At 39.1% G+C, this 25420-nt stretch overlaps 1 protein-coding gene across 1 annotated transcript in view; it reads right to left on the bottom strand.

The window, feature by feature from the left end:
• Positions 1 to 25420, bottom strand: part of lrig3 (leucine-rich repeats and immunoglobulin-like domains 3) — a 60292-nt gene that overhangs the window by 17490 nt on the left and 17382 nt on the right. Inside the window, exons 4-8 of the mRNA XM_072268255.1 lie at positions 6812 to 6940; positions 5081 to 5224; positions 4775 to 4918; positions 4241 to 4384; positions 887 to 1030 (exon numbers count right to left, since the gene is read on the bottom strand). Coding sequence (XP_072124356.1) covers positions 887 to 1030; positions 4241 to 4384; positions 4775 to 4918; positions 5081 to 5224; positions 6812 to 6940 — 705 coding nt within the window. The remainder of the gene's footprint in view (positions 1 to 886; positions 1031 to 4240; positions 4385 to 4774; positions 4919 to 5080; positions 5225 to 6811; positions 6941 to 25420) is intronic.

The following is a 25420-nucleotide window of genomic DNA, read 5'->3' as shown; positions in this document are numbered from 1 at the left end:
GAGGAATGGGCAAATCTTGCTCCATCATGTTGTGCAAACAAATACAGACTTGTCCAAAGACTACTGGCTGTAATAGCTGTGAGAAATGATTCGACTAAGTACTGAACAAAAGGGGATGAACACTTTTGAACTCCTGACATTTCAGGTTTTGAAGTTTTAGTTTCTCATGCTTTACAATTTTCCCTGTTTCAGGGCTCCACTGCAAACAATGAACATGTGATTCACAAATACTAATCGGATAAAGTCAGCTATACAAAGTGATAGCATGTAGTGCCCTACAGAATAGCCCTGACATGGGTACCTGAAACTTTTATTGCCATTACACTGCACACAGTAATGTTGTTGATGGTTAACTGTACTCTTTTCCATAGATGCTGCCTGGCCTGCTGAGTTCCTCCAGCGTTTTGTGTGTTTGTTGAAGGGAATATTGAAGTTTGCCAACAATAAAAATGCTATCAAGCAGTTATGCGAGATAAGTGAATCCTGATGATAATATGGCTTTGAAACTGTATTTATAACAACTTACATGCTTTAAGAGGTAGTTTGCTATTAAAGCTCTTCTGCCTGGCATATTGCCACACAGAGGCATCCAGCTAGAAATACATTTTTATTATTGGAAAAAATTGCCTTGAACATGCGAGGCCTACTTACAGCTCACCTTCAAAACATCTGGTATAAAATTTAAGACAATGCACCAACTGATAACATGCAAGCACAATGCTTACAAACATGAAGCTTATTTCGTAACACTTAGGTTCTTCATCATGAAAGCAATTTGTGGTGACTAAAAATGTATTTAGGTATTTTGTATAGCAAAAATAAATGCATCTTAAATTACACAAAAATAATTAAGCCATACACTACAAATAGAAAAACAAAAACTTACAAACTGTGTAAGCTGGTTAGTCCTCCAAAGGCACCATCAGCAATGTAGCTCACTTGGTTATTTCCTATATATAACTGCCCAAGCAGACTCAGACCAACAAAGCTGGAATCCTCTAGACGTGTAAGCTCATTAAATGATACATCCCTGTCAATGGAAAATAATAAATGTAACATGTCATACAGAAGGTAAAATGACTGCTGCATAATTCATACTCAGTATTCACTCAGACCACTTTATTTGCTACCTCCTGCATCTAATAAATGGCCACTGAGTGAATGCTCGTGGTCTTCTGCTGCTGTAGCCCATCCACTTCAATGAAGATACTCTTCTGCACACCAGAGTGGTAACGTGTGGTTACTCAAGTCAATGCTGCCTTCCTGTCAGTTTGAATTAGTCTAGCCATTCTCCTCTGACCTCTCTCATTAGCAAGATGTTTTTGCCCACAGGACTGTCGCTCTCTGGATTTTTTTTTTCCCCTTCTTGCACCATTCTCTGTAAACTCTAGAGACTGTCTGTGAAAATCTTAGGAAAGCAGTGGTTTCTGGGATACTCAAACCACCCCATCTGGCACCAACAATCATCCCAGCTATACATGAAGTGGCCATTCAGTGTATTTAAGTACTCTCAAACTCTATTTTTCTCTGTCCATTAAATTTCCCTAGAGACCAGTTAGCCTACTAGGAATGAAATGGTTTGATCCTTGGTCTGGTTATTCAGCAAAGGGGCATTGCTTTACTTCAGTAAAACCAAATTTGTGGTATGGGCAGGATTATAGCTGACTGATATTTGATGCCATCAGGATACATGTAAACCCCAGGGATAAATGCTTTATGCTAAAGAGGAAACTTTACTTATTACCCCACCCAAAATACAAATTATCTGTAGATTTTTATTGTTCAGGGTCATAAAATCAGCAGATTGTAGAATTCCTCATAAGGGAGCAACTGAGAATATGGCTGACAGAAACGTCAATGTTAACAAGTCCCGGCAGTGTCTAATTCACCAAATTAACATTTATTATTTTAAATATCAGAGGGAGGCAGAGTGAAGTTAAGATGGCACTAAACTGAGACTCCTTCGCTTGCATCTTCGGAAGCAGCTCTATTTCCATCTTTAATATCTTTATTTTTTCCTTTCAGGGTTCTTTCGAAGACCCTGACTTGGAGTTGCACGCGGACTTTGGTTCTTGGCAGGGATGGGACCCATTCTCAGGGTTTAAGGACTGGCAATTGTTCGGCATGCCAAGGGTCCGTCCTAGATTTGGAAGACTAAGATCTCAGGGCGCTGGAGATGGATGGAGCGAGGGTTGGTGTCACAGCAGGACACCCGTGTGTTGTCAAGGGAGTTGGAATATCTGCTGTAGGCCCGAAGACCCGAGCTCTTTGCGATCTTCAGGCAGAGCTTGAAAAAAAGCGACGTAACAGACTTCCAACATCGTAAACCAGCGAGTTGTTTGTCATGTCTCCCCACTCGCTGGGAAAATGGAGACACCTCCTTCTCCCTTATTAGGGAGAGAGAGAGAACCTGTGGTATGTCGAATACCCAGTGAAACATGAAGTCTTTGAGGTAACTGCAAGTCTATGTCTTTGCTACTGCTTTGCTCATACTTGAGTAGTCAGTGCCGGTGGCTGTGCCGATGCCTGTTCTTTTTTGCCAGTGGGGGGATGGGGTATTGTTGCATGCCACCGCTTACGTGTAGGAGGGTGGAGAGCTGGAGGGGACTTTGCGGTTCTTATGTTTAACTGTCGTGCATTCTTTGAGAGACTTCTGTTTTTGTGGATGTTTGCGAAGAAAAAGCATTTCAGGATGTATTTTGTATACATTTCTCTGACATTGAATTAGACCTTTGAACCAGTATAACTACAAGTGTTCAAATTTCAGCTGTCAGGTGTTCTTTAGGGTACGTTTTGCACAGAAAGCCAATAGACTTTTGTTTAAACTCATTGCGAGAATACTCTCAACTGCCCAGCAAGAATCCTGCAAATTTCATTTATTCCTTTTATTTGCAGTAGTTAGATCTGGTCACCTTTATTAGAATATCGAATCAGTTTGTACAGAAAGGCTACAAATTTGTTGATCCAGTTTTATCAGTTCCTGAAGTCAAAATTAAAAATGTGCCTCCGACAGTGACAGTTTGTTTCCAGGAACAGTAGGGAAACCACCCCATTTGCTAACGTGGGAATATTAGCAGTACAAAGCATTTTTATGCATCGGTGGGCTAGATGGAATTGTTAATCTTTGCACTATTTACATTAAGATACATTACTGTATTTCACCTAAGGACACAGGTCAAAAGCTGACTGATGATGAATATACTAGAAGATTTGCCTGAAATGAACAACTATGAAAATCCTATACTGTCAACTCCTACAGAGTTTGAGGTCACCTGGGTCTGGTCAGTGACCACTGAATTAAGTGCTACTTTGGCACCTATTTCACGCCAGCAAAAATCTGCTAGGGTTTAGACCCAAAAAGAGCTAAGGATTTTATTGAATTCTCCCTCTCCTGCATACAAAGAGCTAATCTAGTACATTTTTATATGCAAGTAATCAACATTAGGAATAATAGTGTACACTTTGGACAGTTTCTATCTTAATGAGATCATTGTTATTGCAACTAATCAAAAGATAGTTATCCGGTTTTATCACACTCCTTGCCGAAAAGCCACAAGTTATGCGAGATGAAATAAATTTATTTAGAGATACAAGAGTAGCAGACCCTTCTGTCCTAATTATACTCACGTGACCAATTAATCTACTAACCCACATTTTCAGAATGTGTGAGGAAAATGGAGCACCCAGTAGAAACCCATGCAGTTACAGGCAAAACATACAAACTCATTACAGACCGTGAAGGACTGATTTTATAATCCACCAACATATCACTAAAATTTTGTAAGCCAACTCCACAGGAACTGATCCATAAAAAGCAAATGACACCAATTGGTTTTTGATGGTATTGGTTGATGCAGGGCTGTTGATCATGAAATCGGGAAAATTCCCGGCTCTTACTGCTGCTATGCACGTGAGCTGGCTTCACAAAATGCAAGGTACAAACCATTGCACAATTTGTATGTTTTTTTAGCTAGATTCCAAGATGTTTTCCAAATCACAGGGTATTAAATTACCAACAAGTCTCATTTGAGCAGACAGCTCCAAAATTAAAAAACAAAATCTCACTCACACAGAAACAACAAGTCATTTGTGGTTTTAAAAATCTTGCATCTCATGTCTCATAAGAAACTGAGCTTTGGTCATCCTCATGAAATTTTTATATGAAAGAAATCTCAATCACAGAGCTAACATTTTGGCATGATACGCACAAAGAAACTGGAATGGAATAAAAGGTACACACAGCTCACTGAGTTTTTGGCAGAACTCCCAGGCATCTGGACTGATCTTGCTGATGGCATTCTGGCTGAGATTGAGTTGCTGCAACATCAGCAAGCCATATAACCATCCTTTTGTTACTTCTGTTAAATTGTTAAAATCCAGTTGTCTGGGAAAAAAAACGGAGAAAATATTAGCATGCATTAGCCTGAAAATTGAGTTTTATTGGTTTTCTACCTGTTTGTCATGCAGTTAAAAAGCAATTTAAAGCAATGAGGCCATGTGGCTAGATTCTCTGGAATGAGAGCCAACTGCCAAAACTGCGAGGCCAAAAAGGTAGAAAGCAGCTCACTTTACAAACAAGCTTTCACATATTTTGCTGAACCAAGTTCTTCATTGTTTAACATAAAAATTTGGTTAAAACTGTAGTGAAGCCATCTATAGCTTATTAAGCTCCAAGTAAAATCTTTCACAACATTTACTGATTTACAAATGAGTTCTATTTTGGGCAATATAATCATTCATACACAAATATCAAATAATTACAAACTGTTCTCACAAAATCTCGATGTTGCTTAGTCCCCAGAAAGCTCCATCCATGAGCTTACTAATGCCATTTCGCTGTAATCTAAGAGACTTCAAAGCACTGAGCCCTTGAAATGCAAGGCCGTCCACTTTTTTAATTTTGTTGCGGCTAAGTTCCCTGCAAAGAAACAAAAAATAATTGATCTTATTGATCAAGTATTTTTACTTTAAACAAGGGTGAGTAATATCAGCGTGGGGAGAGTGAAAAAAACAAGCATTTAAGTCAAAATTCCATTTGAAATTTAGTATCTTATGTAATTTTGGTACAACACAAACTTACAAGTGTTGGAGACGTGGCAGCTTAAACATCTTGGAAGGAATAGCTGAAATCTTGTTCCTGTTCAACTTCAAAACTTGTAGAGTATTGGAAAGATTGTCAAAGCACCCAGGATCCAGAGTGGTTATTTTGTTATTGTTGATATACCTAAACATTACACTTTTGGTTATATTGCTGTAAAAGTATTTCAAAAGACTTTCATAACACTGTTTATTGAACAAATCTAATCTGATTGCTGAAAATAGCCAACGGTTCCCTGCGTATGCATTCTCAAAAAACTAAGTCTTCTGAGCAAGGCAAAGATTAGCCAGTTCAGTAGCCTTCAATGCAGGGCTACATCCTGCTTATGGGCAAGCATCCTTAACTATTTTTTTTTAAACAGTTTTATATGACATCAAAAATAGTCTTTCAAATACCAAAGCTCAACGGTTTGTATTATATTCTCTGCAATCTGAAACATTCCAGAAGATAAAAGTGTTTTTTGTTCTTTTTTAAGTATTTAAAAGTGAATAATGCACACCAGTATATTACAAAACAGAGTTTCCTTCAATTAATTTGAAGACAACTTGTAGTCCAAGGAAATTTGAGGCAGCTTAATTCATATTTTGACTTAATTACACACTAATTTGGTCAACTATTCTATAGTACAAAGTTTATTAATTTGTACCACGGAATCAAATATATCATTACAAGTTGTCAATGTTACTCATGGTAACTTATGAATTAAGCTTCAATCTCATACAACCTTTAGCAGGTCTTGTGGCTGAAATTTTCATAATCTTCTGCTACATGGATGAATTAATAACCTGCTTATCTGTGGGAAATTCCACAAATGTATAGGGGCGGTCATCATTACCCATAACCAAGTCCTTGTTATCTGTTCTAACTTTACTGACCTTCAGTCCTGCTTAAAGCTCTGTATACACACTCCTGATCATGCAGTCTCCTGTGGCCTCTACAATCAGCTTTCCTTAGAAACAACCCCTCCTAATCACTGCTTTTTGTTTTAATGCCATCTCAGGAAGAAATTCAGTACATTTTGTATTAAATACCCAACAGACATAATTAATTCAAGCTGTTTGTCATTATAGGCACTATGCTGGAGGAATCTCAGAGCAGTATCTTTTCTTCCAAAAAGAAAGTTTAGGGAAACCAATTGAATTACAAGCTCTCTTCACCACAGAGCACAGCTACATGTAGTGCTGTAGCAGGAAAGTAATATCCATCTCGGGCCTCCAACTAAACCATGCTCTCTTCTTGCTGCTGCCATCAGGAAGGTGGTACAGGAGCATCGGGACCAATGTCACCAGGTTTAGGACATTAATTACTCCTCAACCATCCATGCTCTTGAACCAAAGGGGATAACTTCACTCACCCCATCACCGAACCTGTGGACTCACTTTCGAGGACTCTTCCTCTCATTATTACTATGTCTTGTTTTCTTTTGTTTTAGCAGTCTGCCTTTTTTCCTACACATTGATGAACTGCCCTATTGGGTGCAGCCCTTCATTGATTCCATTGTGCTTTTTATTTACTGTGAACGCCTGTAAGAAAATGAATCTCAAGGTTGTATATGATGATATAGGTACTTTGAATTTTGAGAAATCCACTCAAGAAGGATTTGTCATTGCAGACTCCCTCTATACATACAAGATTTTTCTTCTTAGTGTTAAAAACTATCTGTGCTAAAGCTCAACTCCTTCAGCTCACAGAATACATTTAAAATACACTTACAGATATCGAAGTGGTAAATGAGGAAATTTCTTCAATTCAAAAATCTGATTGTTACTGAGATCAAGTGTTTCCATGGATTGTAATGACATCAGCTGTTCAGATAGCACTTCAGAAATTTTGTTATTGGATCTACAGATGAAAATAAAAACAATTAGGCAAAAACCCTTTAGAAGATCAAACTTTTGAAATAAACTATTAAAGATGTAGGTATAAAATATCAATTTGTATTTTTAAGATCAACACGACCAGTTCTTGTCAGACTTTAATCTAAATATTAATTTTTTAAACAAATTAGCACTCATAGGATACAATATTTGCTATACATACCTAATCCAAGTAGAAATGCAAATTCTTAACAGGAAATATGCAAAGTTGAAGATGTTTTACATGGTGGTGTTAAGACACAGAAAAATTACCTTTCAAAAAGCATTACAGCTTTGAAAGGAAAATGGTTAATATAGTGCAGACAACGTTCCACTGTTGATTGAGTCAATAACCAAAAAGCAAAGGAGCATGCAGATGGGTTAACAGAAATGTAATTCTGTGCTTTAAAACCTCAATTGATTAAGATGGTCCCTCATCTAAATTTGCTCTCATCTGATGCTACCAAATGACAGAAGAAATTAATGGACTTCTTTAAAAGTTCCTGCAGGATGACCAGCTCCAGGGTCACTCTGCTTCACATAATCAGAATCCAGAACCTGTAAATTTACAGATACTTAATGTTTAATCTATGATGGGTATTTAAAAGCATAACAAAGGCTTAATATGCTCTCGTGCTTTGTTCAGCTCTAGAATACATTTTGAAGTTCAGCTCTCAGTCCATTCATTAAATCTTAGCTCAAATAAGGGAAGTTCTCTTTACTGTTGAACTAGGAAGAGAAATGACATTTATTTCATCATGGATCCCCAAGCCAGCAACTCTGCTACAAGAGTCACTGAACAATGTGTCCTTGGCTTTTATGGCAGATTAACATTATGCGCTCCATTCACACAAATCAAATGATGAACTGTGTGAATAAATTTACTCTGAACCTTTGAGAAGAACAGAAAGAGGGGTAAATAACAGGTCACCACATTAATTAATCATTTTAATCAACTACAATCAGGATTTAAGCCCTGAGGGGTCTTGGCCCAAAATATTACTGTTTATTCATTTCCAAGGATGTCTGTCCTGCTGAGTTCCTCCAGCGTTTGCAGATTTTCTTGTGTTTTCACAAACCATTAATTGTCTTTGATCAATTCTATTGAAATCAATGAGAACAGATACTCACCACGACCTAAATGAACACTGTCAGTATTCACCAGGGAGGAGGATGAGGAAGATGGAGAGTTACAGGCGGTGTATGCTAATACACACATGTTGAGTCTATCAGGAAAATATGATAGAGATTCATGCACACATTGTGAACAAATCCCCAGGGACTAATGAGGGCCCTTGTATTAACAGCAGGTAAAAATGATAGCCTAGCCGCCAGTGCAATGCTATTATAACTCAGGGCAGAATTCAATTGCGGCATCATCTGTAGGTCTGTATGTCCTCCCTGTGGAATGTGTGGCTATTCCCTGGGTGCTCCGGTTTCCTCCCACAGTCCAAAGATGTACCGGTTAGTAAGTTGATTAGTCATTGTAAACTATCTCATAATTAGGTTAGGGTCAAATTGGAGTTGACGGGGGCTACAGCTTCAAGGGCCAACTTCACGCTACATCGCTAAATAAAATAAACAATAGGAATGATGATCGACTGGAAATGAGAGCTTACTAGTCAGCATGAGAAATCCTACTTTATGAACTAGAGGAGTTTTTTAAAAATACAATTTTACAATGAAAATTGATGATGGCAAGGTGGTAGACAATAATTTAGATTGGTTTTAACAAGGGTTTTGACAAGGTCTTGATGGCAAAATAGTCAAGGTTTTTGGCAAACTGGATCCAAAATTGGCTTAGTGATAGGAGGTAGAGGTTGCAGTGGATGTCTGTTTTCCTGGATTGGTGTTGAACTTTTCTAGTTTGTTAGATCCAACTTGGACAAGAATGTTTATGGTATGGCAAGCTTGTTGATGACACAAACATTTGTGGGGCTGCAGACAGCAAGAATGATTGCCTAAAGATAGAGGAAAAACATCAGCTGGAAAACTGGGCAGAATGCCATGAAATGGTTAACTAATCCAGAAAAATGAGAGTAATGTATTCGCAGTCACCTAAAGTTGGATGCATTGATATACAGAGGGAATATGGGTTGCAAGTTCATAATTCCCTGAAAATGGTAACATGGGTAAATAACACAGTAAGGACGACATTTAGCTAGTTTGGGGAGGGGGACTGAGTACAAAAGATGTGACATTGTGCAACTGTGAAAGATGCAATTGTGTGCAGTTCTGCTCAGATTATAGAAAGGATCTAGTAACAGTAGAAAAGTTGCAGAAAGAAATTAAAAGTCATGAATAGGGTAGATAACCAGCCCCCCTCTGCACCCCCTCTCCACCAGGTGGAAAACGTCAAGTACTAGAAGGCAAGGGTTTGAGGAGAGAGTGGGAAAGTTTAAACCGACGATTAACGATAGTTGCCTGGAACTCTGTCAGCAAAGATGATAAAAGCAGATATGATCACAACATTTAACACCATTTTTGCTGTGCAGTGTTGTAAGGACATGTCCCAACCATTCTGCATACAACTCAATTGTTTTAGAGAAGATGATATACAAGCTGTACAAGAGTGAGCAATTGATCTGTCAAGGTTACTCAACACAAGTGACAGCTCAGAGCACATCTAAATGCTAATGTTGAGGGGTAAAGGGTGTGATGCAAGATTATGCAGTACCAGCATTACTTACTGAATTTGAAAGAGCAATCTACAGTGCCATTTCATAACTAGGTTTGTACTGGACTCCAAATAGTCAGTAATTGGACAGGAAAGGAATGGAGGGTTATGGGCAGAGTGCAGGTCGGTGGGACTAGGTGAGAGTAAGCGTTCCGCATGGACTAGAAGGGCCGAGATGGTCTGTTTCCGTGCTGTAATTGTTATATGGTTAATTACAGAATGGGTACTATGACAAAGTCCAAATAAATTTGACAATATACAATGCATATCAAAACCAAAGGAGTTGACAGCAAAGCCTAATTCCTCAGTTTTAAAAAGTGGAAAAGAAAAACTTCTTACATCAGACGAAAACATTGATAAATCAGATCCACAACTTTAAAACACAAAGCTAAAACAAAAGTCATGGAATCTGACTATGCTTCAGTTGTGTATCCCACACCTTTATTTTGACTTAAAAAATCTTCCTTCAAGTGCTTAACCACATCTAAAGCTTGCAGATACAATCAAATATCACTGTATCCCTTCACAGACCACTCCAGACAAATGAAACAGATGCAAAACAGTTGTGCTTAAAAGGATAAGGAACCTAAACCAGATGGAGTTTTATATAACGTGGGCATAAGAAAGGGCGAAATGCAACTGCCATGGTTATCAAAGCAAGATTTTTTTTTCTGCTCACTAACATGCAACCCACATTAAATCTTGCATCTGCATGTAGAGATGCAGTTGCACAAAATCTCTGACAGAAATGGCTCATCGTTGTGTAACTTTATTATCCAATCTACCCATGGCATTTGATTAGACAATTCCAGGGAACTCAACATAAACAGACTTGATCCAAATGGCCTAATTCTGCTCCTATGACATGGTCTAAAAGCATATTAGATCTAAAATGTCTGAAAATGCTCCACATTTTAATGGAAAGCCTATAAACAGCTTTGCTGCAGCTAAAGATCAAATACAGATCAAAATGATATCAAGTGAATTGAGGAGTATATAAAGATTTTTAAAAAACTATGTCCATCTGCTTTTGAGAAATAACAATAACTGGAAATAATTTTCTAAACTACCTAATCAAAACAAGACCAGCTGATTTTACAGTGTTCTTGTTAAGGAAAAATGAAACAGAAGTCTAGTTAAACACAAGCTCATCCTGGGATCAATAACCAAATCATTTTGAAGATACTGTAGAAGTTGCTTCCCTCCCCCCCCCGCCCCCCCCCACACACAATTTGTTTCACATAAGGCAGCACTTGGTAGCTGGATGCAGGATTTTACTCTATTTTACTTCAGAGTTCAGCTTTAAAACACCCAAGCAGAAATGTCAACAAACTCATCATTTCACATATTTTCTGTAAAACTCAGAAAATACAAATGACTTATAAAAATAAAAATTCTCATGCTTTATTTTCCCCATTACAAATAATGTTAAATTAAAACAAAATACTAATTGCTATCAGATTCTTGATGTGCACATATCAGGATATACAACCCTGGTTCTCTGCTGGTCTGACACATGGTGGTTATCACACATGCTTCGTTCACAGGAAGCAGACATCTTGACATTACTTCCACAAAATGTCTTTGTGCATTTAAGGTCTGTGAGCACTATGAAACACCCAAGTCAAAGATACATACCGTAGGAAGGTATGCTTTTGATTCCATGAAGTTTGTTCTCTATTCTCACAGCGAGATTAGTAACTCCCTTCATGTTCTGGGCAGCATTATGATGCAGTTGGAAGAGCTGCTATCTCAATTTTAGTAACCCAAGTTCAATCCTGATCTCAGACTTTTGTGGAGTTTACACATTCTCCCCGTGGTTGTGGGGTATATCTCCAGCTGCTCCAATTTCTTCCCACATCCCAAGAAAATGCAATTTGATGGTCAATTACCCCCCTGTAAATCACTCCTAGTGTGCAGGCACGCAGTACAACCTAGGATAAGTGAAAAGGGCAGCATGGTAGTGTAGTGATTAGCATGGCACTTTACAGCACAGGCGATCCAGATCAATTCCTATCACTACCGGTAAGGAGTTTGTACGTTGTACCCATGAATGTGTGGGTTTCCTCTGGGTGCTCTGTTTTTGTCACACAGTCCAAAGATGTATTGGTTGATAGGTTAACTGGTCATTGTAAATTGCCCTGTGACTAAGGCTAGGATTAAATCAGGAGATTGCTGGGTGGCGCCGCTCGAAGGGCCGGAAGTGCCTATTCCTCACTATCTGTCAATAAAATAAAGATGGGGAGGGGTGGTTGGTGGGCAGAGTAAACTGGGTTAGAGTAACTAGTGGGTGTTGATCATCATCACAGATTGTCCCCAATCCCTTTTTCTTTCCATAACTATGACTTCAACTCCCAGATACATCTTCCCTGAAGGCAGTTGTATTCCCAAAGCCTCCAATCCCAGGCCAAATCTCTATTGGTTTTCAACCACTAATATGTAGCTTACTAAACTTTCTCCACCTGCTCCAGCAGTGCAGAACTGGCAGAAGAAAGCTCTCACATGAGACTAGATCTATTCTAATCACATACAATGCCCAAGGCTGAATCACAGTAGTTGACTCTCAGCGAAGCTGGTGGAGAGAGAACTCAAAATGGTGAAATGCAGTAATATCACATAGTGAACTCCAATGAAATGATCTAATTTGACAGGATCTTGGTGTTATGCATAATTCAATGAACCAAGTGAAATATGATCAGTAATTACTCATTTCTATGTTATTTTTATCGAGATAAAGCACGGAATAGACCCTTCCGACCCTTCGAGCCACACTGTCCAGCAACCTCCGATTCAACCCTAGACTAATTACAGGACAATTTACAGTAACCAATAATCTACCAATCTGTACGCCTTTGGACTATGGGAGGAAACCGGAGCACCTGGAGGAAGTCATGCAGTCATGGGAAGAATATGCAAACTCCTTACAGCGTTGGTCCCCAACAGTGAGCACGTGCTACCGGGTTGCGAGGAAACGATATGATTTGGCGATATACACCAATATGAGTCAGCTGCACCTTTCCTCATTCCCTGTCACGCCCACTGTTTGACTTGAATGCACGCGAGGTCCACAAAAATATTGTCAATATTAAAATATTGCGGTGCGCAAAAGGTTAGGGACCCCTGCCTTACAGACACCGGCAGGAATTGAACCAGGTTGCTAGTACTATAAAACGCTGTGCTAACCACTATGCTATGGTGTGTGCACTATTTCATACTTATCATTTTAATGTAAGTTTCTGTGAAACCTTAGGTTTCTATGACTGACCAACATTTATGGTATTAACACTGGCAGCAACCGCCCAAAACCTCAGCAGACAAAGAACATTTGCAGCACAGGGAGTTACGCAATAAAGTAATTTAAAACGAAAAATAGACATGAAGAAAAGGTTTTCTTTTTATCTATACATTTTATTTGCACCTAGTTTGGAAGTTATATTGGTCTTGAAAGGAATGCAGATTAGTCTAAATGATACCTGGACTCCTCGGGTTAAATTACAAAGGGAGCTAATTTAGAAAGTTACAAGAAACTTTGAAGTTTTCAGGACATTAAAGAGAACAGATAGGCCAGATAAAAAGATATTACTGCACTATCTAGGATTAGGAATAGAGCCTATAATTCAAAGTCAGGATGTTTTAGGACTGAAGTTAAGAAACAATACTATATGCAGATATTAGAAATGTTGAAAACTTCAGCAAAATGGCAATGAAATTTAATTGGTCATTTTAGGATCTAGAAAAAAAATAAATCAGTAATTTTTTTTCCCCATTGAAAATATAAAAGTTTCATGAAAAAGCAGGCTACACGGTACCAGACTACATATCAGCTGTGACCTTGCTGAATGACAAAGTAGATCCAAGAAGCAAAATGCTCTATCACCATCTTTCTTCCCAAGGACCAAATGAAACTCCAGTATATAATGTAATCCTCAAATTTAAATTGTTCACAAATATACATAACCTGAGAAGTTACTTGTTCTAATTCGATTCCTAATATGACCAAAGCCCAACAATCCATCATAAGGACAAACAGTACATTTTGCTTGATTAAACTCTAAATCAATCTCAACTAACTCATTCAAATATCTTCCAGGAAATCTCCAACCTTAAAACCCTTCTACCTTCTTCCTGTTGTCCAAATGAGAACGTTACTTTTTCAAAAAAAAGAATTGCACAATGCAAATTGTTCTACAGCCTTATTATATATTCTGCCAAGATTAATTAATAGAACTAAAGCTATATTTACAGACTTCACTGTCAGCCACCTCATTTCACACAAGCCCTGCAATGGTTTTAAAAAGTCAAGCATGTTCCATGGCCTGCAAAAGAGGAAATTAATGGAACAGTTCAAATGGAATATGGAGAACTAAGTAACTTTCCCCTTTGTTCCAACCTGATACCTGGGTCCTAGAGACATATCACTTTTAGAGATAACGCAGAACAGGCCCTATTTAACACTAGCCTCATCATAGGGCAATTTACAACAATCAATTAACCTACTAATCAGTAGGTCTTTGAACTATGGAAGGAAACTGGAGCACCTGGAGGAAACCCATGCAGTCACAGTAGAACATAGAAACACCGCTCAGAATTGAACTCCGATGTCCCAGGCTGTAATAGTGTTGCACACACCGCTACACTACCATGACTAAAGGAGGCCCATTAAACGAGATAATCTGCTGGAGGAACTCTGTTGGTCAAGCAGCATGTGTGTTGCTCCAGATTCCAGCATCTGCAGTCTCTATTAGACTAATTTTAGAATGAGAAAGCTGTTCTATCACAAATGGCTAACAAATTTGGTTTGATTAACTTTGAAATTTAGAGGAAAAAGGGGAGATCTTCTTGAAAGATACAAGGGCTTGACAGGGGATGTTGAGGAGTTTGAACTAGGACATGGTAACAAAGGGACGGACAATTAAAATCAGGGGATATAGGAAATTTTTCTTGTGGAAGGTGACAACTACCTGGAATTCTATAAATTAGAGGGTTATGGAGACTATACCATTAGAGCTATTTAAAGCACTTTTGAAATGTCTGAGCTATGGGGAACTGATAGAAGGCAAGTTGAAGTGTGGGGCAGATCAACCATGAACATATTAAATGGTGTGGTAGGTTTGAGCGTGGCTCTTATTTTGCTGTGCTCTTTAGTCTTGTACTTGCAATATGGTATCTGACAATGCATGCAATGTAGAAATAGTGAATCTCTAAAGCTACTAGATAAAGTCTTCATTTACAATATAAAGCATATTGAAAACTGAAACTTGTGTATGCATTTATAATGGAATCTTTGTGAAGAGTTGAACCTGAAATCCAGTCTGAATAGACACACTAACCCAAGCTTCACTCTGCTCCTTTGAACCATCAGCACATTCAAAAAAAACTTTCACGCAATTTTGTCTCTGGATCCTCGGATCAGAATCATGGCTTCTGAATCATAAGGGCTCCAAACAGTGAATAAAGTTGCAATTTCTACCAGCTTCACTGTTATATCTATTAATTTGTCTGGGCATGCACATTTGCAGATCTTCACTAAAGACTGTACAGGTTTCTCTTTTGACATTTGAGTCTACAAGTCTGCCAGCAGTGGTACCGATTCAGTAACTGTGCATTAGCTTGGAATCAATAGCTCTGAATATTACTCAATCTTGCCAGAATTGTTACAGGTGACAGGAACTACTTTCACTGAATCTTCCCAGCTTTATTAGACAGACCAACTTTTCATCAACTGAAGTTAACAGAACAAAAAAAACTTAAAAATTATATGGATTAGCATTGTTCCAAGTATACATAATTTAAAAGCTAGTTCAGCTTACATCTGGAGACAACTGTATGAGTAAGTACCACACCTGAAGAACAGGAGGAAGCAATGAGACAGGGAATTCCCTTCCTATATAAGGGAAGCAGTCTGACATTTGTCTGTTTAAACTCCTATTTTAACCAAAGCCTCACATATTGCTTTAATTGTAATTTATTGCAGGAAGTCTTAATCTTGATTCATTTTCCATCTCAAATTCTCTATTTCTCTTCTTGCTGCTGCCTTCAGGAAGGAGGTACAGAAGCCTTGGGGTAGTCAATACCAGGTTCAGAAACAGCTATTACCCCTCAACGATCCAGAGGAGATAACTTCACTCACCTCAACACTGAACTGATTCCACAACTTATGGCCTCACTTTCAATGACACTAAAACTCATTCTCATTATTTATTATTTTGTTCTTGTTGTATCTGTATAATTTTTCTTTTGCACATTGGTTGTTTGTTTGCTTGCCTGCCTTTATGTGTAGTTCTTAATTGATTCTATAGTGTTTCTTTGTATCTACTGTGAATTCCAGCAAGAAAATGCATCTCAGGGTAGTATATGGTGCCATATATGTACTTTGATAATAAGTTCACTTTGAACTTTGTACTTTGGTTTTCCATACAATGTTAAATACAAGCGTAGAAGTTTCTGTACTTAGACAAAAAAAGGATAGATATGATGCTTTTCAGATTAAAGTATAGAAAGATACATTTAAGACTAAAAAGAAAGATGGATATTTGGACAAGATATCGGGGGGGGGGGGGGGAGAGAGGGGAGGAGTTACTGATGTGACTGATTATTCCTGCAAGGAAATTAATGACTTAAAGGGTGAAAGGAGAAAAACAGACCCGTTCCTAAACTACCACTGTTCCCAGATCAACATGAAATCATTGGCACACTAATGCAAATACAACTTCAACCCCATCTCACAAAGTATTAATCATATTTTACATTTTGTTTCCCTTGATAAGCTTCCATCACAATGAACTAACAATACTACTTCTGGGAAGTCTACATCAGCAGACATTGTGAATTTCTGCTGATAATCCAACTACTTGCAACAGAACTACTTGGTAGAACAACACTTGGTTCAGCAGTGTAGAAATAAATACAAAATACCATGGATTCCACTTAATAAGGACACATCTTGCTCAATTAGGAGGCTGTCCCAATTAGCTGAAGTTTCATAGAAATAGTTAAATATAAAGACAAACTGAGTATCAAATTATGTATTTAAATGAAATACAAAACAAATTAGAACACCAATACAGCTCTATAATACTATTAAACTATTAGTTTGTAACAGCTATTGAAGGAATTCATCTAGTGTATGTAATGAACAAGATCAACACAGACACCTAGTGCAGATAATAGACTGCCTTTATGCAACGCTATCAAAAATTGCATCCTCCAAATCTTCATTTTCATTGTAGCAGTCAAGATGGGTATTCACATTTTCTGGCATTTCTGTCTGAATGCTTGAATTCTCAGAGAAACAGCTCTGAATTGTCTTACCAACTTATTTCTCACCAACTATCATGGCTTTTTGAACACAGACACACGTAGATACTTTATTTTAAAAATGTTTGCTCCAAGCAAGGTGTAGCATCTAATGACTACACAGGTGTGCGTGACTGATGCTAGAACATAGAATAGTACAGCACAGTGCAGGCCCTTCGGTCCACAATGTTGTGCTGACCCTCAAACCCTGCCTCCCATATAAGCCCCCACCTTAGACTCCTCCATATACTTGTCTAGTAGTCTCTTAAACTTCACTAGTGTATCTGCCTCCACCACCGACTCAGGCAGTGCATTCCACGCACCAACCACTCTCTGAGTAAAAAACCTTCCTCTAATATCCCCCTTGAACTTCCCACCCCTTACCTTAAAGCCATATCCTCTTGTATTGAGCAGTGGTGTCCTGGGGAAGAGGCGCTGGCTATCCACTCTATCTATTCCTCTTATTATCTTGTACACCTCTATCATGTCTCTTCTCATCCTCCTTCTCTCCAAAGAGTAAAGCCCTAGCTCCCTTAACCTCTGATCATAATGCATACTTTCTAAACCAGGCAGCATCCTGGTAAGTCTCCTCTGTACCCTTTCCAATGCTTCCACATCCTTCCTATAGTGAGGTGACCAGAACTGGACACAATACTCCAAGTGTGGCCTAACCAGAGTTTTATAGAGCTGCATCATTACATCGCGACTCTTAAACTCTATCCCTCGACTTATGAAAGCTAACACTCCATAAGCTTTCTTAACTACCCTATCCACCTGTGAGACAACTTTCAGGGATCTGTGGACATGTACCCCGAGATCCCTCTGCTCCTCCACACTACCAAGTATCCTGCCATTTACTTTGTACTCTGCCTTGGAGTTTGTCCTTCCAAAGTGTACCACCTCACACTTCTCCGAGTTGAACTCCATCTGCCACTTCTCAGCCCACTTCTGCATCCTATCAATGACTCTCTGCAATCTTCAACAATCCTCTACACTGTCTACAACACCACCAACCTTTGTGTTGTCTGCAAACTTGCCAACCCACGCTTCTACCTCCACATCCAGGTCGTTAATAAAAATCATGAAAAGTAGAGGTCCCAGAACAGATCCTTGTGGGACACCACTAGTCACAATCCTCCAATTTGAATGTACTCCCTCCACCACCACCCTCTGCCTTCTGCAGGCAAGCCAATTCTGAATCCACCTGGCCAAACTTCCCTGGATCCCATGCCTTCTAACTTTCTGAATAAGCCTACCATGTGGAACCTTGTCAAATGCCTCACTAAAATCCATATAGATCACATCCACTGCACTACCCTCATCTATATGCCTGGTCACCTCCTCAAAGAACTCTATCAGGCTTGTTAGACACGATCTGCCCTTCACAAAGCCATGCTGACTGTCCCTGATCAGACCATGATTCTCTAAATGCCTATAGATCCTATCTCTAAGAATCTTTTCCAACAGCTTTCCCAACACAGACGTAAGGCTCACTGGTCTATAATTACCCAGACTATCCCTACTACCTTTTTTGAACAAGGGAACAACATTCGCCTCCCTCCAATCCTCCGGTACCATTCCCGTGGACAACGAGGACATAAAGATCCTAGCCAGAGGCTCAGCAATCTCTTCTCTCGCCTCGTGGAGCAGCCGGGGGAATATTCCATCAGGCCCCGGGTACTTATCTGTCCTAATGTATTTTAACAACTCCAACACCTCCTCTCCCTTAATATCAGCATGCTCCAGAACATCAACCTCATTCATATTGTCCTCACCATCATCAAGTTCCCTCTCATTGGTGAATACTGAAGAGAAGTATTCATTGAGGACCTCGCTCACTTCCACAGCCTCCAGACACATCTTCCCACCTTTATCTCTAATCAGTCCTACCTTCACTGCTGTCATCCTTTTTTACTTCACATAATTTAAGAATGCCTTGGGGTTTTCCTTTACCCTACTCACCAAGGCCTTCTCATGCCCCCTTCTTGCTCTTCTCAGCCCCTTCTTAAGCTCCTTTCTTGCTTCCCTATATTCCTCAATAGACCCATCTGATCCTTGCTTCCTAAACCTCATGTATGCTGCCTTCTTCCTCCTGACTAGATTTTCCACCTCACTTGTCACCCATGGTTCCTTCACCCTACCATTCTTTACCTTCCTCACCGGGACAAATTTATCCCTTACATCCCGCAAGAGATCTCTAAACATCGACCACATGTCCATAGTACATTTCCCTGCAAAAACATCATCCCAATTCACACCCCCAAGTTCTAGCCTTATAGCCTCATAATTTGCCTTTCCCCAATTAAAAATTTTCCTGTCCTCTTTGATTCTGTCCTTTTCCATGATAATTATAAAGGCCAGGGAGCTGTGGTCACTGTCCCCCAGATGCTCACCCACAGAGATCTGTGACCTGACCCGGTTCATTACCTAATACTAGATCTGGTATGGCATTCCCCCTGGTCGGCCTGTCCACATACTGTGACAGGAATCCATCCTGGACACCCTTAACAAATTCTGCCCCATCTAAACCCTTGGAACTAATCAGGTGCCAATCAATATTAGGGAAGTTAAAGTCACCCATGATAACAACCCTGTTATTTTTGCACCTTTCCAAAATCTGCCTCCCAATCTGCTCCTCTGTATCTCTGCTGCTACCAGGAGGCCTATAGAATACCCCCAGTAGAGTAACTGCTCCCTTCCTGTTCCTGACTTCCACCCATATTGACTCAAAAGAGGATCCTCCTACATTACCCACCCTTTCTGTAGCTGTAATAGTATCCCTGACCAGTAATGCCACCCCTCCTCCCCTTTTTCCTCCCTCTCTATCCCTTTTAAAGCACTGAAATCCAGGAATATTGAGAATCCATTCCTACCCTGGTGCCAGCCAAGTCTCTGTAATGGCTACTACATCATAATTCCATGTAGGTATCCAAGCTCTCAGTTCATCACCTTTGTTCCTGATGCTTCTTGCATTGAGGTACTCACATTTCAGCCCTTCTACCTTACTGTCTTTACACTGTTTATTCTGCTTCTCTTTCCTCAAAGCCTCTCTGTATGTTAGATCTGGCTTTACTCCATGCACTTCTTTCACTGCTCTATCGCTCTGGGTCCCATCCCCCTCGCAAATTAGCTTAAACCCTCTCGAACCATGCTAGCAAACCTACCTGCAAGGATATTGCTCCCTCTCGAGTTCACGTGCAACCCATCCAATCTGTACAGGTCCCACCTTCCCCAGAAGAGATCCCAATGATCTAAAAATCTAAAACCCTGCTCCCTGCACCAACTCCTCAGCCACGCATTCAACTGCCATCTCCTCCAATTCTTACCATCTCTGTCACGTAGCACTGGCAGCAATCCTGAGAACGTCACCCTTGAGGTCCTGTTCTTCAGCCTTCTGCCTAATTCCCGAAAGTTGGAATCTTTTTGGCAACAGTCTCCTGCCCTAATTAAGCAGAATAGTTCCTCAATAAATGAAGGGAATCCCAGCTATTTTTTCCAATTAGTTTGTGTACTTTAAGAGTTGACCCAAATAAGTGACTGCTCCAATTAACCAATGGCCTAATTAATTTGTGTTGGGTGTGGCCAAGTGGTTAAGACATTTGTCTAGTGATCTGAAGGTCTCTAGTTCAAGCCTCAGCTGAGGCAGCGTGTCCTTGAGCAAGGCACTTTAACCACATATTGCTCTAGTGTCTGTGCCAGGAGTGGCGCCCCACACAGATTTCCAATCTGCGCCTTGTAAGGCATGAAAATGCCCAACGCAGGCCCCTCAAGGTCTGAGTCGACGTTCCCCCTAATTAATCAGAATTTGCTATATTATTTCATGACACGGTCATTTTTTTAAAAAACTCATGTCTGTGCTACAAATTGAGAAAAACTTAGATTACAACACTAGTCCATGAGCAGCTTCTTTTAAATTACAATTCCAGTATCATTTAATTTACAGAATTAATGTAGCTGGAAATATTACAAGCTTCAAGGATGCATTTATGCCAATGATAATTTTATGCAACTACATTTTCGGTATTCAAATATTCAAGAAAACATCAAGCTACAACCTGAATGAAACAAGTGTTTTCCCAGACTTCTTTCACCCATCCCTAGTAAACCGTAATTACAAGTAAGTTCAATCTTTAGCCAGTCTTTGGGGGAAAGAGACACTTAGGTTTATGTTGTTCAAGATCTAAGCACCATCTAAAAGGATCTACAAATTCTTTGCAATTGTACAAAATCAGATGCAAAACTTCACCGTCCAAAGTCAACTCCCCTCTATTGTGTTGTTCTGCCGCATACTAGAGAACGGGAAAGGCACAAGTACAACTTTCTTGTATATTCGAACCTCCAGAGCCTGCCATGTGCTATATATAAACTCAGGCAGATTTTTACAGATGAGCAATTTGTAAAAGTAAATTATTTTGAATTTAAGGATAAACATTTTAATTTTTAATTTTAGGGACTGGACCCAGATCCAAATACAGCAATGGTCAATATGTTCCTAATTAATTGAACATTCAGTCTACAAAGAAAATAAATTGCTCTAATCTCCCACCTGTATGACTGTTCTAGAGATACTATACACTTGAAAAAGAAAAATCAATTCAGATAGTTTATGGTACTTTATATTAAATCACTTGTCTTCCAAGAATGCAATCAACTGGTTATTTTTAATTACCAAAGAGCATACTAAATTAAACTTTCAGTAAATCATCCCAAACTAGAACAGTAGTGATAGCTAATATTTTTGGTAGTCACTGTTGTATCTTTCTACCTCAGGCTGAATAATAATACTGCCAGTGTTTCCAACTATGTTTAAACTATCTTGCCATTTGTTGGTAACACCGAGAGAAACATTTCATATGCTAAACCAAATATAGAACTGTACAACTAAAATTACAGTTTAAAACAAATTTAGTTTTTAAGTGACTGATCACCTTATTCCATTATCAAAAATCCTTCAAAAAGGTTTTTGCCACATGGAATTTAATAAAAATGCAACAAGTATCCTAACACTTTAGACAGGTTTCATTCTGGGTCACTGCCCAAGCCACAGATAGCATTTCTCCAATTTCTTTAAACCAATTGTCTATCTTAATTTGTAAGTCTCACATCAATAAACAGTCATCAATCTCCTGACACATTCAGTTTGAACATTCTTCCCTTCCTGACATTCCTATAATCTAAAGAAATCCCCTAATTTTATTACGATGCAGATATGTTACAACACTTCAAAGCTGACGTACTGTCAAGGTACTAAGTCACACGTTTTTAGTCACAGAGTCTTTTATAATGTTACCCTAGTCAGCTATTATTTGTTTCTTAATTTTAAGCTTTATATTTTAAAATCAGAAATAGACGCTTCAAAAAAGAAAGTAACGCTGCCTTTCAAGAAAGTGAAAACATCTTAAAAACTTCCTTAGCAAAATCAAATGTGTTCAGCTAGCATTTTTTTTAAAAAAAAGATCCATACTCAACTTACATGACCAGGAAAGATAAAGTAATATGCCAGGTCTGTTCTGCAAGAAACAAATTTCATTGATATTCACTGCGTAAAAAATGAGGAGCTAGCCATAACAAAATCCTCATGAAGTGTTTGACTTGCAACATGTCCAAACGGTGGAATCATACTGTTTTGCTGCCAGAACACTACAATGAGCAACTGATAACCAGATGAATTTTGCAACAAGATTAATGAAATTAATAGCGTTTGTAGTTCAAATTTTGTGGCAGGTTTCTCAAATACCACTTGCTTTTCTCCTTTACTACTGGAAAGCCATTCACATCATCTGTCACTTAACTCTTATTCCAGCAGTACCACAGACACGCTGGCTGCACTAACTGACCTGAGCCCAGTAAAATCAAACTCCAATAAATCACCAGACGCAAGTAATTGAGCTGTGATCAAATTAATTAAAAGAATAGTTTTCTGAAAGTTTGCTGAAAATCTATTGTTACTTAACCCTCAAAGCTTGTAGTTCATTTTGCAGTAAACATCTGCAGGCTAAAACCTATGATAGACTACTTGTTATATTTAAGTTTGACAAGCTGAACTTACGTTGTTTCTAAACTGGGATGCTTGACCTGGGAATCTTGCTACAAACACATGTAGATAGTATAGCTTTTGCTGATTAGCTTGCACCCAATGTTTGTCTGGTAACATTCAGTACCAATTCAAAATTTCTATTTCAACTAATGCCTCGGCCTTCAAAGTGTGGAATGACTGTTTTCCATTAAAGACATGAAGAAATAAAGATTTCATGGTATGGCTTACAAACGTGTGCTACTTTTCCAATAGGAAATGTCACACATGCATAGGACGTGCCAAAGTTGAAAATGAAGATGTAAATACAAATAACAGCTTCAAATCCTTCAACAGGGACGAATGCAATTATACACATCACAGCAAAAGCTACTTCATTTCCCTTATCTGAGACCAAGTGTTTGGGACAAGGCAAGCAAACTCTTGATTGGGTAAATTGTTTGGGTTATCAGCGACATCAGTGAAACTGCTTAGCTGATTCAACAACTCCAGGAAAAGTGGGAACACCAATACTATTCCAAAATGAACAAATCTCCAAAATGAGCCTTATTTATATCAAAACCTATGCAAAGACCTATGGTTGGGGGAGGTGGACAAAATGGATTCAAAAATAGACTGCCCTGGTTTCTTTTTCCATCAACATCACTTATAAATACCTAGTTTACTATGTACATGGGCTGTAGACCAACTCAATAGCTTCACGGTCTGTTTCACATTGAGGTGAAACAACCTTTAATCGGTCATTGACTTAATTCAAGCATTGTGTAGTGTGATGTTGTATATTAAGGATATTCAACATTATTTATAATGTCATTTCCAGAATACAAGTTTAAAGAGAATGAAGTAATTGTTATTCCGGATCTAATGCAGCACACAAAAAACACAAACAATAATAAAAAGGCAAAATAAATATAAATACTTAAGAGAGCTTATATATAGTACCTTGAAAAAGTATTCAGCCCCCAGTCCTTTGTTCACATAAATGAGTATTACAATCAGGAATTTTGATCAGTTTTACTAAGAATTTTTGTTTGTGAATTACATGGTCTTTTTTCACAATAGAGCCCCAAAAACCAGGGAGAATTGTAAAGCATCAAAAACTAAAAATTCAAAAACTGAAACATCAGTTTAAAAGTATTCATCCCCCTTCGTTCAGTTCCTGTAGCCTTTTTGGACAAGTCAAGATTTGCCCATTCCTTGCAAAATTGTCAAGCTGTCAGGTTAGTTGGGGAATGGTGGTGGACAGTAGTTTTGAAGTCTTGCCAGAGATGTTCGATCAGGTTAAGATCAGGACTTTGGGCCACTCAAAGACATCCATTTTCTTCATCTGAAGCTACTCCACAGTTGCTCTGGCGGCGTGCTTAGGGTTGTTGTCCTGCTGACGATGAACTTAGCAAACACCAGAAGGCATATATACAAAGTTAAGGGAGGGAAGCTTAGGGGAGACATCAAGAGTAAGTTTTTTTAAAAAATTACACATAGGGTTGTGGGTGCCTGGAATGACTTGCCAGGGATGGTGGTGGAGGCTAAAACATTAGGGGTATTTAAGAGCCTCTTGGACAGGCACATGGATGAAAGAAAAATAGAGGGTTACGGTGTAGTGTGGGTTCAGTACTTTTTTTTCTGAATATATGGGTCAGCACAACATTGAGGGCTGAAGGGGCTGTACTGTGCTGTAGTACTCTGGTGTCTAGAACTTCCTCCTCAGTTTAAGCTTTCTGGCAAAAGCTAGTAGGTTTTTAATCCAGGATCTATCTGCATTTAGCAGCATTCATCTTCCCCTCAATCCTGACCAGATTTCCAGGGCCTGCTGCGAAAAACATCCCCGGAGCATGATGCTCTCTCTACCCTACTTTTCAGTAGGGATGATGTTACTTGGCTGATGTGCAGTATTAGATTTATGCCACACATGCCATTTGGTGTTCAGGTCAAAAAGTTCCACCTCAGTCTCATCCAACCACAAGACCTTCTTCCACCTTTTTATAACATCATCTACATGACACTTTGGAGAGTCTACATGGATGATGATACGCTTTTTTAAAAAAAAAAGTGGTAAATGTGGCATTAATCTAACATCATCCCTATTGTAAATTATGGTGGAGGTAGCATCATGCTATGGGGATGCTTTTCAGCAGCAGGGACTAGAAATCTGGTGAGGATTAATGGGAAGGTGGACACTGCTAAATACAGACAGATCCTGGTTAAAAACCTGCTAGCCTCTCCCAGAAAGATTAGCCTGGGGAGGAAGTTCATATTTCAGTAGAACAACAACAGAAAGCATACTGCCAGAGTAACCATGGAGTGGCTTCAAATGAATAAAATGGATGTCCTCGAGTGGCCCAGTCAGAATCCTGATCTTAACCCGATTGAACGTCTCTAGCAAGACCTCAAGACTACTGTCCACCGCCACTCCCCAACTAACCTGGCACAGCCTGAGCAATTTTGCAAGGAGGGAATGG

The sequence above is a fragment of the Mobula birostris genome, chromosome 9 (assembly GCF_030028105.1).
Source record: "Mobula birostris isolate sMobBir1 chromosome 9, sMobBir1.hap1, whole genome shotgun sequence".
In the NCBI taxonomy this organism is placed as follows: Eukaryota; Metazoa; Chordata; class Chondrichthyes; order Myliobatiformes; family Myliobatidae; genus Mobula; species Mobula birostris.
Note: the sequence above shows the minus strand (reverse complement) of the source record. Positions and strands in the feature narration are given on the sequence as shown.